General features: G+C 47.2%; 1 protein-coding gene across 6 annotated transcripts in view; it reads left to right on the top strand.

The window, feature by feature from the left end:
* NUMA1 (nuclear mitotic apparatus protein 1) overlaps nt 1-15,158 on the top strand; it is a 503,280-nt gene that overhangs the window by 377,548 nt on the left and 110,574 nt on the right. For all 6 annotated transcript variants that reach the window (XM_029602025.1, XM_029602029.1, XM_029602028.1 and 3 more), the window contains 2 exons: nt 5,530-5,785; nt 14,592-14,871. In XM_029602025.1, coding sequence (XP_029457885.1) covers nt 5,530-5,785; nt 14,592-14,871 — 536 coding nt within the window. The remainder of the gene's footprint in view (nt 1-5,529; nt 5,786-14,591; nt 14,872-15,158) is intronic.

Raw genomic sequence — 15,158 nt, 5'->3', positions numbered from 1 at the left:
TTTCTGGGGTTTCTCTGCCTGGATGTTGTCTACCTCGGTAATGTGAAATGCCAACAGTAGTGACAGATGCCAACAAACCAAGTCCTGCACCTCCTGAGCCCCCACCCGACTCTTGGTTCCTCCCTCCCTGTTGATGTAAGCGACCGTTATGTCATCTGACACAACCTGCACTGGCTATGTAATCGTGGCAGAAAGGCAACCAACGTTAAATGTACCGTCCCTGTCACTAACGGTTTAATAAACCACAATGCCTCCTACTTCTACCATTGGCCTTGCGCCAACTAACCATGGCACACCGCTCCCCAACCGGTGCGGCTGGCATCAGTAGTTACTGTCATTCAGTTCAGGACTTCTAGCTACACACCTTGACTCAGATTGGCTTAACCAAGCCATCATGAAGGACTGGACCTGGCATCCCCCTGAGCAGAAGTGGAAGATGAAACTCCTCAGATAACTGATTCCAATGGGAAAGAAGAGACCTCTGAGGTGGTCACAAATGAGCAAATGCCCAAGGAACCAGATCACATTGCCATGGAACCCAGGACCTGTAAATAGTCCCGGACTTTGGGTACTGAAAGTTCCAAAAAGCAATGAATCTGAGACCGAAGCTTCAGCATCTGGTCCTCCATGAGAAACTCCTTCCCACTTGAGTGTCAAAGTGAGCCCCCAGATATTTCAGGGATTGAAATATGGTGTGAGATAGCTCTTTGCCAAATTCACCACCGAGCCCAGAGACCTCAAGGACCTGCTACACCAATTGCCAACAGAGATCTGCCAACTTTGCTCAAATGAGTCAGTTGCCCAGATATGGGTACACCAATAACTTCCCTTCTGAGCACTACTGCCACCACCACCATTACTTTGGTCAAAGTACGAGGAGCAGTTGCCAATCCGAAAGGAAGGGGACAAAACTGAAAGTGCTTCCCCAGAATCATGAAACTGAGAAACCACTTGTGTTCCAATCTGATCATTATATATAGATATGCATCTATCAAGTCTAGGGATGCCAGGAACTCTTCTTTGCATACTGCCATTATGACCAAAGTCAAAGTCTCCATCGAAAACCAGAGTATCCTGAGGGGCTGCATTTACCTTTTTTAAAATCTAAAATCGATCTGAAAGTTTTCAGTCGCTAAGCAGGCTGAATTAGCCATGTTTTTGTGATGGCATCATCTGAAGGCACACTAGTTGGAGCCTTCTCTCCAAGACTACAGAGCTTTGCTCTGCTGCGCATGCACAGCATTTCCCGCATGATTGTGTGTTGCAAAGTCTCCTCAGTTTTGGTTTTTTCATGCCCACGCACAAACGTGTGGAGAACCTTCTCCCAAATTTTTTCCTTAGGTTTTTCTTGTTTCGCTTATGTGATACCCAAACAGCACTTTTCAATGCTAACATGTCCAAACAGCCGGGATTCAAGTATTGCCAATGTGGACATATTGGACATAACTCTTTCTACATATGTCTGGGACTGGATTATGACCAGGCCACGATTGCAGTCAATGTGACCGCAGGCCCAGCATCAGAAAGTTCAGAAAGTTGCTTATTTATGAGAAGAGGAAGGAGGCTCATCAGCCCCTTCGCTGAGGCATTCAACTCAACCCTTCCTGGGCCTGAAGACTCATCACGTGGACCCACAGAGATGAGCTGCTTCCGTAGGCCTGTCAGAATAGCAAACGGGTGCTCCCAAACGTAAGCCTATGTGTCCAGAGGAACATGAAGCTGCTAGTCTTCAAATTCAGAGAAAGGCTTCTGCGGTCCAAGAAACTGTAACTCAAAAACTCTCCAGATCTGCATCGCCTTCGGCCTCAAAATCTAGTGATCTGAAGCATCCCACACAGCCTGTGTCAATACAGAATGCGTCGTCCACCTCAACACGACACTTCAAAGCAAGCATCGCGGACTGCGCAGAGCACGAAGCTTGCATCGACACGAGTTCTGAGTTGAGGCATAGAAATATGGTCTCGATGCACTGAAGTACAGCCACAATGCATCTAAGTAGGGCCGTGACACACCAATACTCCATCACGATGCACTGAAGCAGGCGACAAGGCCAAAACATAAGGCACGGGGGGATAAATCCACGATGAAGGCATCAACTCATAAGCACTTGGTGCCACCCAGTGTACAGTCTGGAGGGCTCACTTCGTCTAAGGCCCCAAAACGTACCACTACTATAGAATCAACGCCAGATCAGCATGCTCCGAAGAAGAGGAAGGATCAGAAGGCACCCTCTACAGCACCCTGCCTCTTCAGGGAAATAGAATCTGTTCTTGATACTTTAACCAACCCTGGTCATCGCTATCAAGACCGCAGTCTGTTAGCTCTTCTATCTCATCACAGAGTGGAAGGAGAATTTATTCCAATCTCTCAGCAGACTCACTTTGCAAACGCGAAGCCTCACATCTGCAAGAACTATACCTAAGGGACAGGAATCCTTGACCAGAATCATTAGGTTTTAACCAATGTCTCTGTTTCTGACATTGAGTTAACAGCCATTCCGCCACCTCAGAGCTGCAGACACTCATCTGCAAATTCTCCTCGCCAAATAGTGGAATTGGAGGGAGTGGCCCCCTTATCTCCAGGGCCCTGTTCCAGTTAAGCTGTGCAACAAATCTCACTCATTCTCGGGAATCTTTTACTTCACTACATCCTCTGGTACAATCACCATTTCTCCCTGAAGTGGACGAATGGTTACACAACATCCAGAACATTTACCACCAGTGTATGAGGTTTCACCACTACCAGATCCTGATGAGGGAAACAGCCCACCTCCTTCCCCTCATTCTGAACATCAAGGAGAGTTGTTGCCTTCTCATTCACAAGCTAGCTCTAAGGGAATTCCTTCTGATCGACCAGAAGACCCTCCAGAGCATTCATCTCCATCAGAAGACTTTATGTATTTTAGATTCATAGAAAAGCTGGGCACTAACTTAAACGTGGAAGTCTGTAAGATGCCTTACCCATGTTCAAAGGTATTTGGCATTTTGAAGATCCTTGACATTCTAGTAGAGCCCACAGCTCTACCTTCACATGCTGTGGTGGACTCTCTATTAACGAAGTTGTGGGAGTCCCCATTTTCTGGTCTACCAGTGTCTAGAAAATTAGACCTTAAATTCTGCCTTAAAAAGTTTCAGGCTTTTGGAGTAGTGCATTTGCCTCATGCCTCGGTGGTAGTGGAGTCCTCAATGGAAAAGAGTGAAGAAGTCAAGATTCTACTCCAGCACTCCTCTGGGAAAGGATCACAAAATATTAGATGACTTTGGCCTTAAGGTATTTCAAAGCTCCATGTTAACATCACAAGTACACCACCAATTGTATATGATGCAATACTTTATGAATGCCTCCAGCAACTAAAACCTTAAGTTAGATCAGAGCGGGACAACAGATAACACCCCAACCTCTCCATGACATGAGACACTTACTACAAGCTGTCTGAGGCATGTGAGACTACATCTCACACTTCTGCAGTGTCCGTTGCATGGCTGTGGGCTAGCAGCATCAGACGCTCATGAGAAGCTGGCAGATCTACCTTGCCTAGGCAATAATCTATTAGGAGACAAGCCCAGGGAGACTGTTTCCCAGATTAAAGAACAAAATGCCATGATACAGTCTTTGAGGTCTTCTGAGAACTAGGGAACATATAAAAGATTATTATTCCCAATGTAAATGGCGATTCTACCATTAGAAACCTTACAGACAGTTTCTGCCGTACCACATACATATCTACCAACAGCCTCGGATTCAGACTCAAAACTGCGCAATCTAGAGGCCATCAAAGAGACTGTAGACCACAGAAGCAAGTGCAACAAACTGCTTCAAAGCCTCCACAATCTTTTCAAGGAGCAAACAGTCACAGCCACACATTCCAATCAGGGGCAGAATTGGCTATTACTATTCAGCATGGTTGCAGATGATAACGGACCAGTGGGTGCTGAATAGAGTACAATATGGGTACCAGCTAGATTTCACCAACTACCCCATCATTCCCCATCAAGTTGCTTCTCCACGAGACTTATCTTAATTATCCCTTCTACACCAGGAAGCCCACAAGCTATTGGAGCAGAGGGCCATTTAATCAGTACTGGAGGATCAGGTCAACACCAGCTACTATTTCCACTACTTTCTGATTCTCAAGCGGTGTCGGCAGTGACCATGACGAATATATGAAAAATAAATAAATAAATAAATATGTATGTGTGTGTATATATATGTGTGTGTGTGTGTATATATATATATGTGTGTATATATATATATATATATACACACACACATGCTTCGGTGTCAGCAGGTTGGTGTATATGTGTGTGTGTGTGTGTGTATATATAGATATAGATATATATATAGATAGATATATACCAACCTTCAAGCCAGTCTCAGGGGTATGCCACTCCCTGACCACTAATTTCCTCACCGAAGAAAGGGTGAAAGGTGTCTTCTTTATATAGTGGCATACCCCTGAGACTGGCTTGAAGGTTGGTAGAACTATGGCTAAATTATATCCGAGTGTTGGTGATGAACATGACGACCACCATTCCGATGTATGTATATACTATGTGACAGGGGCTACCGGTGCCATTGGTCGGCCCCTGTCACGTGGTAGGAGCAATGCCCCTGTCACATAGTAAGGGCAAAGGGCCACCGGTGCCATTTTGATTACTGGCAGCCGACGGCTCAAGAACAGGAGATCGCTCCTGGGACCCCTGCTGGACCACCAGGGACTTTTGGCAAGTCTTGGGGGGGGGGGGAGTCAGGAGGGTGGGGGGGTTGTAGTTAATTTTTTTTATTTTTTTTATATTCACTCCATAAGGCGCACAGACATTCCCCCCCCCCCCCCCCCCCACACACACACACTTTTGGGGGGGGGGGGAGTGCATCTTATGGAGTGAAAAATACGGTAATACTTTCCTGACTGAAAAATTTGAGGATGGCCAGTCATGAAAGGTGGAATATTAACGCCAAGACATGGAAATTTAATAGTAAATAACTGTTTGCCCTCACCAGCTGCTGCTGGAATTGTGTGGAATTGGATAATGCTACTGTTGCACTCAGTTTCAGGGGAAGAGTACTTGGCATCTACTACCACAGGCTGAGCAAATGGAGTTACCATTCTTATCCTGTGGCCAAAACTTTAAGTGCAAGTCAGTCAGCTGAGAAGGGAGATGGGAATGACTGAAGAGGAAAATGCCTGGCTGCAGTGCATGAGGGCCCATTGCAGCTCAGGTTTGGACCCCTGTATCCCAATGATTTATGCAGCGTAAAATTGTAGTCTGTTCTGGTGGAGTTATAAACCAGTAAGTCGACGGAAGCTAGCCAGCCAAATGTTTTGCCGCAATGTCACAGAAAGAGGGAAAGGAGTAGAAGAAGGAATTAAAATACTCAGTAAATTATTGTTTAGTGGGACTATGATACAGGTGATTTCAAAATCATTAGAACTCCAGATGTCACAGGAGGATTTCAATTTAAGTGAACAAGTGTAGAAACCAGTGCTGATGTTCTGAGGTAAACTTTTGCTTGTTTACATTGTTGCAGGAAGAATGGTCGTTCCAAGCAGGAAACTGGTGCCTCAGTCGTTGATACTGGGAGTTTAGAATCTGTGGCTTCTAAGACTTTGCTCCAGAAAGAAGGGTCTCTGGAGAGCCTCTACTTCACGCCCATTCCCAGTCGTGTGCAGTCAAAACTGGAAAGCAGCATCAGCTCCCTGGGCGATCTCTCCTTAGACTCTGGGAAAAAAACGCGTTCAGCTAAACGCCGTACCACTCAAATTATTAACATCACCATGGCAAAGGTAAAGAGCAAAAGAGGCATCTAAACAGTACATTGTATGAGCTGCCTAATTAACAAAGCTCTGAGGTGTACACAAAGTGCACCCTAAGACTGACCAAGGGAACCATGACCAGTCTCTCCTTTGGTACCCTCCATAACTGCACCCTGCCACTGACCCCAAGAACCCCCATAACCAACCCACCATTAAGATATACATGCATATTCAAAAGTGGTAGCAATGCTCTTATTAAATTAATTGCTATTTCCCTGTACGTACCCGGATCAGTCCAGACGGTGGATTATGTCCCCCTTCCAGCAGATGGAGTCAGAGCAAAAACTGTAAGAAGGCCCCTAATAGGATGGAGCGCCCTCTGCATCCCTTCAGTATTACTCTGACTCCAGCAGATGAAAGGTGGCACCTGCGGTTCCCCAGTATAGTTGAATGGGTGTTGTTTCCTTTCCTTTACTTTCTTCTTCTTTTCTGTATGGATCAATTTAAAAAAAATATATATTTTTTACTCCCATCTCTGAGCTTGCAGGCAGAACTGTCAGGGACAGTTTTTAATTGTTTTCTCTATTTGTGCATTGGGGGTAAGTGTTTGTACTTTTTGTACTTTCTTCATTTCAGCCTTGTTAACTTAGCTGTCCCGGGGTGCATGTTGGTGGATCCAACCTCTTCCCTCCCCCCCCCCCCCCCCCCCCCCAGCCCGCCCTGAGACGTCGCTTCCTCGGGGCAGCTGAGACAGAGAAGTGTCATTCCTCTGTCTCCTGTCTTGCTGCTGCTGAGAGCCTCCTGGTGAGTTTTAGCTCCTATCTCTCCCATACCACGTCCAGTGCAATGTTCCACCTGCGGGGAGTCCGGGTCCTGACTCTCCCGTGAGGGCCTATGTGCGAGGTGCCTCCCCCGTGGGGAGGGCTCCTCGAGGCAAGGGGGATGTTCTTTTTCGCCCGCTTGCCTGTAGAGAGGTCGGCCCCGTTCCCGTCTGAAGAGGGAATGGCGGCCATCTTGGATGTGCTGCTGCCAGCTTCTCTTCCTCCTGATCTCTCTGCCGACTCCGGATCTTCGCCTCCCCCATCGATTCTAACTCCGGTCCCACCCGAGGCAAATTTAACATCGGGGCAGCTGAATGTGTGCCCCCCCCCGGGGCCATTCTCTCCGGAGTTTATTTTGCTTATTCATAATGCCTATTTAGCTCGCCTCTCTCAAGATGCAGCAGCTCTCCCTCCCCCACCCAAAATCCCCAGGATTGAAGGGAGTGGGGATTCTCCAGATCTCATTCAAGTTCCCGCACCACCTGTCCTTTCAGGGGCAGGGGTCACTCAATTACCGGGAACTGGAGCTTCTAGGGTATGGGTGGTCTCACAACCGCCCAATCCAGACCCCCCCCCCCCCTTCAGAATCCTGACGTGGACCTGGACAATCAGACGCCACAACTGGACGGGGATGACCCCCGCGTCTTGCGGCTCTTTCAGAGCGACGAATTGGACCCCCTCATCCCCCAGGTCCTGGACAAATTAGATATTGAGGCTCCGCAAGAGCTGCTGTGCCCAGTATGTCTGGGAGGAAGGGGGGGATCCTGTCCTAGCGGGTCTCCGTCCACCGGCGAAGACTTTTCCTTTTCATCCCAGGCTTCTTCAATTGCTGTCAAGAGAGTGGGGATGTTCCTGATGGTGTTCTCAAGGTCAGCAGATCAATGGACAAGTTTTATCCACTTCCTGAAGAATCTTTGGACTTTCTCAAAGTACCCAGCATTGATGCATCTGTGTCCGTGGTCACAAAGAGGACAACTATCCCAGATACTGGCGGAACCACACTAAAAGATATACACTTCAAGTTTACGATCCTGTATTTGAAGAGAATCTTCGAAGTTTCTGCTCTGGGGGTCCGAGCGGCGGTCTGCAGCTCTCTCATGCAATGCGTTGGATGCAGCAATTGTTAGGGGCTCAAGAGCTGTCCCCTGACGAAGCACGGCAAGCGGACCGCCTGGAGGCAGCAATTGCATATGGAGCGGATGCTCTGTATGATCTACAAGTCCTGGCCAGATCCAGGATCTCCGCCAGGGTCTCAGCCAGGCGCCTTCTTTGGCTCCGAAATTGGTCAGCGGATTCTTCCTCCAAAGCTCAGCTCTGTTCCTTGCCCTTCAAGGGCAAATTGCTCTTTCGGGAAGAATTGGAACAGCTCATCCAGTCCCTTGGAGAGAATAAAGTGCTTAAGGTGCCCGAAGATAAACCTAGAAGTTACAGGACCTTCAGCTCAACGCGCACCCGCTTCAGGGGCCAGTGTCGTTTTCGTCAGTCCAGATCAGTTCCCCAGAGACCAGCCTCCTCTCGATCACAGTCCTGGTCCCATTCCTTTCGTGGCCGAAGACAATCCAGGGATAACCCCGCCCAAGGGGCTCCCAAGTCCACTCAATGAAGTATTGCTGACCCACTCTTCAATTCCCAAGATAGGGGGGACGACTGGCCCTCTTCTACGAGGAGTGGGTTAAGATCACCTCAGACCAGTGGGGCTTGGATATCATAAATCATAAATCTCTCATTGAATATATAGCTAAAAATATTTCCATCGGCTCCCCAGCTATTATCCTAGGAGATTTTAATCTCCATGTTAACACAACACCCCTTACACCTAGCTGCTCTTCCTTCATGGAAGCAATGAAATCACTAGGATTCAAGCAAATCATAAATATGCCCACACATAAAGCTGGTCACTCACTCGACCTCATTTTTACCAACCGTCACATCGTAACTGACTCTCTATCATGCACTCCCATCCCATGGTCTGACCACTATATCTTAAGAACATCTAACACCATACAAAGACCTCCGCCCCTTCCAATTAGCACTACCACTATACAATACCGAAAAACATGCAATAGAGACGAGCTTACCACAGCTCTATCCAACACCCAGCTTAATCTTGATCTATCAAATGCTAACACTGCTCTAACATCATGGAATGAATACACCCTCTCAGTTGCAAATAACATTTGCCCCCTCATTACAAAAAAACTATCCTCTCAAAAAAATACAAAAAAACCCTGGTACACTCCCACACTAAAAGATTTAAAACATGCCCTTAGAAAAGCCGAAAAAAATTGGCGTAAAGAACCCACACCTACTCTACTTGCACGATACAAAACTTCGCTGCAAAATTATAGTGAGATGATCAACAATGCAAAAAAAAATTACTACGCTGGTAAAATACACCAATTTCAATTCAATCCAAAAGTGCTGTTTGAATATGTCACTTCACTTACAAACCTCACTCCCAATATCATCCCAGAAGAAGAAGCCAAAATCAAATGCGAACAACTGGCCTCTTTCTTTCAGGACAAAATTAACAAAATTATGACACGCTTCACCCACAATTCCCATTTGCCCCAATTCAATAACCTCTGTCACACAAAAGACTCTGCACCTCAGCTAACTATCTTTGAAAACACAGCAACAACCGAAATTGTATCCTTACTCAAAAAAGCGAGACCCTCCTCCCACCCTTCTGATACCATCCCCACAAAACTCCTCCTCACTGTCCCTGATCTAATAGCCAGCCCTATCTCTAACATTATCAATGCATCTATTGAACTTGGACAAGTGCCTAACTCTCTCAAATTTGCTATCCTTAAACCCACTTTAAAAAAACCTAAGCTCGACCCTTTAGACCTTGCCAATTACCGCCCAATTTCTAATCTCCCATTTATTGCTAAAATCCTAGAAAAAACTATCAACCGTCAACTTAGTGACTATTTAGAAGAACACCAAATCCTCTCTCCCTCACAATACGGATTTCGCAAACTACATAGTACTGAAACCCTGCTATTATCTCTGTCTGATTACCTTCTCAAAAGCCTAGATAAAAATCTACCTCATCTTCTAGTAATCCTGGATATCTCAGCGGCCTTTGATACCGTTAACCACCAAATTCTCCTCCAACGCCTTCACGAGATTGGAATAACTGGTACTGCCCATAACTGGTTTACTTCCTACCTGTCCAACCGTAACTATAAAGTCAAAATTGGCAACCACCTTTCAAAAGAAATCCCCCTGAAGCAAGGAGTCCCGCAAGGCTCTTCACTTTCATCTACCCTTTTTAACATCTATCTCCTACCACTCTGCAATCTCCTCGCCAATCTTAAGCTTCCACACTTTTTGTACGCTGATGATGTACAAATCCTTATTCCAGTAACGGAATCCATACCCAAAGCCATTGAAATCTGGGACACTACCCTCGCTTCTATCAATAATCTACTAACCTCCTTACAACTTGCCCTCAACTCCTCAAAAACAGAACTCATGATCATTTCTCCTCCCACCCCTCTACATGCTTCTCCCACCTCACCAATAACATCGACGCACATACAATTCTCCCACCAAGTCCGAGACCTAGGGGTCACTATTGACGACCAAATGACCCTCAAAAAATTTATCAGCACAATCCTTAAAGAGTGTTTTTTCAAATTACATACACTCAAAAAATTGAAACCCTTACTTCACACATCTGATTTCCGGACAGTTTTACAAGCCATGCTGTTTTCAAAAACAGATTATTGCAATTCACTCCTCCTAGGCCTACCTAAAAATGCCATCCGCCCCTTACAAATCCTGCAAAATACTGCAGCCCGCATCCTTACTAATACAAACGCAAAGGAACACATTACGCCAGTTTTGAAGGATTTACACTGGCTCCCCATCCAATCTCGCATACACTATAAGACACTTACACTTATCCATAAAGCCCTCCACAATCCTGAAATGAAATGGTTTAATAATACACTACAATTTCAAAACTCTATTAAACCCACCAGAAATCAATACCTTGCCAAATTACAGACCCCCTCGCCCAAACTATATAACTATGCTTCTACCAAAGTGCGAGCGCTCTCTTTTGCTGGCCCTTTGTTATGGAATACCATGCCCACCGAACTGCGCCTTGAGCCATCTCCCAAAACTTTCAAGCAAAAACTCAAGACATGGTTATTCACACATGCCTATACTTGAAATAAATATGTCCTCCCCTCCTTTACCTGCCCTGCCTTTCTACCCGACACCCACTGTCTATATACCATCTCTAACTTCCCCTATTTCTGCTCCTACTCTAATGATCCTACCATATAATTGCTCCTAATCTAAGATTAGCACAATCGCTCCCCTCTTACCACTTCTAATTTAGAACTCTATCACCCTCTAACCCTCTCCCTTAGCTTTTACCTATTCTCCTTGAACCCTCTTTACTCTATAGTGTTGTTTTAATTCAGCTCAGTTAAGTTACAACTAAATGATAGTTCTGTTTTTTATTTTTAAAAGATTCTACTTATTTTATGTTCAAATATTTATATACTTGCCTTTTTTAATTGTATAACGCTTATATAACTCTGTTAAATGTAAAACGCTCCGGCGTAAGTTCCTGTTCACTGTACACCGACGTGATATCTTTGATGAGCGGCGGTATATAAAAATTTATAAATAAATAAATAACTAAATCACGGTTACGCGTTAGAATTTGCTCGGCATCTAAGAAACCGGTTTGTCTTCTCCCCATGTGGCCCGTGAAGAAGCAAGTGATTGTAAGGCAGACGCTGGATCATCTACTGAGTTTGGGGCCATCCTCCCAGTGCCCTTGCCGGAACAAGGGTCAGGCCACTACTCCATCTACTTCGTGGTTCCCAAGAAGGAGGGCTCCTTCCGTCCAATCCTCGACCTCAAGATGGTCAACAGGGCCCTCAAGATCCCGCATTTCCAGATGTAAACGTTGCGTTCGGTGATCGCAGCAGTCCACACAAGGGAGTTTCTAGCCTCACTGGACTTAACGGAACTTATCTACATATTCCTATACTTCAAGCACATCAACGCTTCCTTCGCTTCAAGATTCTCGGACTGCATTTTCAATTTCAGGCTCTGCCATTTGGTCTGGTGACCGCGCCAAGGACATTCACCAAAGTCATGATAGTGGTAGCCACCGCTCTCCAAAAGGAGGGAATCCTAGTTCATCCTTGTCTGGATGACTGGCTCCTTTGGGCGAAGTCCCGGGAACTGTGCCAACAGGCTGTCGACAGGGTTTTCCACCTCCTGCACTCCTTGGAATGGGTCGTCAACCTTGCCAAGAGCCATCTCACCCCCCTCACAGACTATCTATTTCCTAGGAGCACACTTCAACACCAGACAAGGGACAGTCTTCCTACGCCAGGATCGGGCAGATTCTCTCATATCTCAGGTCCTCCACTTCCAGGATCTCCCCATTCCCACAGCCTGGGACTTCTTTCAGGTGCTGGGATCCATGGCTTCCACTATAGACTTAGTGCCGTGGGCTTTTGCCCATATGCGTCCATTACAACAGGCGTTACTCTCTCACTGGAAGCCGGTGTCCCGAGACTTTCAGGCTCCTCTTCCACTCCTGGACCCGGCCAGATACAGCCTGTGCTGGTAGACCAGTCTGGACCACCTGTTGCAAGGGGTGGCTCTGGAGATCCCACAGTGGGTGATTATCACCACGGATGCCAGCCTCTCCGGCTGTGGCGCTGTCTGCGGGATGCAATCGACTCAGGGGCAATGGACTCCCTCCCAGGCGACATGGCCCATCAACCGCCTGGAGACCAGGGCGGTTCGGCTGGCGCTGCACTGTTTCCTCCCCTTAGTCCAAGGGCAAGCAGTGCGCATCCTCTCAGACAACGCAACTACAGTAGCGTACATCAACCGCCAGGGAGGCATGAGAAGTCGACACGTCTCCCGAGAGACAGGCCAGTTGATGGCGTGGGCGGAGCTCCATCTGTCCCGCCTGGCGGCCTCTCACATCGCAAGGGGTGGACAATGTTCAAGCAGACTTCTTAAGTCGCCAACGCTTGGATCCCGGAGAGTGGGAGCTCTCCAACGAAGCAATGCAGCTCTTAGTGCAGCAATGGGGGACTGCGACTGAAGAAGCCCCTTGCTTCTTCAGTCGCAGAAGGGAACACGGCGTGGAGGGAGTAGATGCCCTGGTCCTTCCATGGCCACGGGACCACCTTCTCTACGTGTTTCCTCCCTGGCCACTGGTGGGGAAGGTACTACGGAGAATAGAACTCTATCAGGGTCCAGTAATCCTGGTGGCTCCGGAATGGGCCCGAAGACCCTGGTTCCGCAGACTTGGTCAACCTAGCAGTGGACGGTCCCTTGCGGCTGGGACATTCCCGAACCTCCTCCGACAAGGCCCAGTATTTTTCGACCGGGTAGATCGCTTCTGTCTTGTGGCCTGGCTTTTGAATGGCGCAGGTTGAGAAGGTGTGGGTACCCGGACGAGGTTATTTCCACCCTCCTTCAAGCACGTAAGTCATTACGTCCATTGCTTATGTCCGGGTCTGGAAAGTTTTTGAGACTTGGTTTGTCAATATGCATGTCTCGCCTCGGCAGGCGTCCATTTCCAACGTCCTCTCCTTCCTCCAGAAAGGCTTGGAGAAAGGCCTGGCCTACAATTCCCTGAAGGTCCAAGTGGTGGCCCTCAGGGTCCTTCTGGGTCAGTCTGGAATTCGTCCGTCTTCCCATCCTGACATTATTCGGTTTTTGCAAGGGGTAAAACATGTCAGACCGCCAGTTCACTCCCTGTGTCCATCCTGGGATCTTAATTTGGTCCTCCGCATTCTGTGTGGTTCATCGTTCGAGCCTCTCTTAAGGATCTCACTCTAAACACTGTCTTCCTGGTAGCCATTTGCTCGGCTCGCTGGATCTCGGAACTCCAAGCTTTGTCATGCAGGGAACCTTCCCTCTGTTGTTCGGACTCGGGAGTTTCATTACGCACTGTACCAGCTTTCTTACCGCTTTCCATCTGAACCAGTCCGTGGAGCTTCCATTCTTCCTGGAGGACAGTCCTAGAGATCTCAATTGACTTGATGTAAAACGGGTTCTCATCCATTATTTGGAAGCTACTAATCCTTTTCGTTCGTCCGGATCATCTTTGTTCTCTGGGGCAGTCCCAAAAGAGGCTGCAAGGCTTCCAAGACCACCATTGCACGGTGGTTAAAGGACGCAATTCCTTCCGCTTACATCGGTTCTGGGCGTATGCCTCCTGCGGGTATCAAGGCTCATTCCCTGCGCTCTCAAGCTACCTCTTGTGCGGAGAGCCAATCTGTTTCTACTCAGGAGATATGTAGAACTGCTACCTGGAAATCGTTGCACACCTTTGCACGTCATTATCGATTGCATGTTCTGTCTCTGGAGTTTGGCTCTTTTGGTACTCAAGTTCTTCGTGCTGGGCTATCCACTGCCCTCCCTACGTAGGGAAGCTTTGGTACATCCTACTGCCTGGACTGATCCGGATACGTACAGGGAAAAGAAAATTATTACTCACCTGCTAATTTTCGTTCCTGTAGTACCACTGATCAGTCCAGACGCCCTCCCTGCCTGGGTTGAGCCCAGCTCGTTTTCTGATTTATCAGTCTGTATACCAGTTCCTTTTGCAAGTTCTACGAGTATTACTAAGCGTTATCTGTTTCCAATTGAGTTTACAGTTTAAAAGTTCATATTTGTTGATCCATACCATGTACTTTCTGGCTTTGATATTCTCTGTACTGAAGAGACGCAGAGAGCGCTCCAACCTATTAGGGGCTGCCCTTACAGTTTTTGCTCTGACTCCATCTGCTGGAAGGAGGGGACATAACCCACTGTCTCGACTGATCCATGGTACTACAGGAACGAAAATTAGCAGGTGAGTAATAATTTTCTTCTTCACTCCACCCTCCTGTGGTGGCTACATGTTTTTATAGAACGATGATGAATAAATGCATGGAGATGCTGTTTAGATGAAAGGTGACATGCAAATACAAGTCAATAATGTTCATCAATTTTGATTCCTGTTCTAGAAAATCATAGAGGAAGATTCAGACAGTGGCAACACCTCTTTTTACAGTCTGCGGTCTGCACCATCCACTCAGAGCCTCTACCAACAGAATCCCAAGAAGGGATCACGTCCAAAAGCTGCTGCCTCCCTTCCCTCACTTGCAACGTGCTCCTCACAGGAGACATTGACCAAGATGCAAGGCGCCACCTCTGAGGAGAATCTAGTCCATTCTGCACTTTCGAACTTGCCTGGATACCGGCCCCCTGCCCGCAGATCTTCGCGGCTCTCCCAGGCACCTAACAGTGAGTGTTTTCATACATTTATAGAGTCCTTCTTCAAGAACTGTCAGTATTTCTGTACTGTTCTGCATTTATCCAGGTGTGTTCTGGAGTAGAGAAGGGAAACTATTTTTGCGCCCAGGTGTTAGGTTGGTGAGTAGATAGGTCGATAGATTCGTGAACATACCCAGATCAGTCCAGAGAAGTGGGTTTATGCATCCCTACCAGCAGATGGAGGCAGAGAACAAAACTTTGAGGCACTGCTACATAACCGAGAGTGCCACCTGCAGTCCCTCAGTATTGATCTGTCT

The sequence above is a fragment of the Rhinatrema bivittatum genome, chromosome 5 (assembly GCF_901001135.1).
Source record: "Rhinatrema bivittatum chromosome 5, aRhiBiv1.1, whole genome shotgun sequence".
Taxonomy (NCBI): domain Eukaryota; kingdom Metazoa; phylum Chordata; class Amphibia; order Gymnophiona; family Rhinatrematidae; genus Rhinatrema; species Rhinatrema bivittatum.
This window is presented reverse-complemented; position numbering and strand designations above follow the sequence as displayed.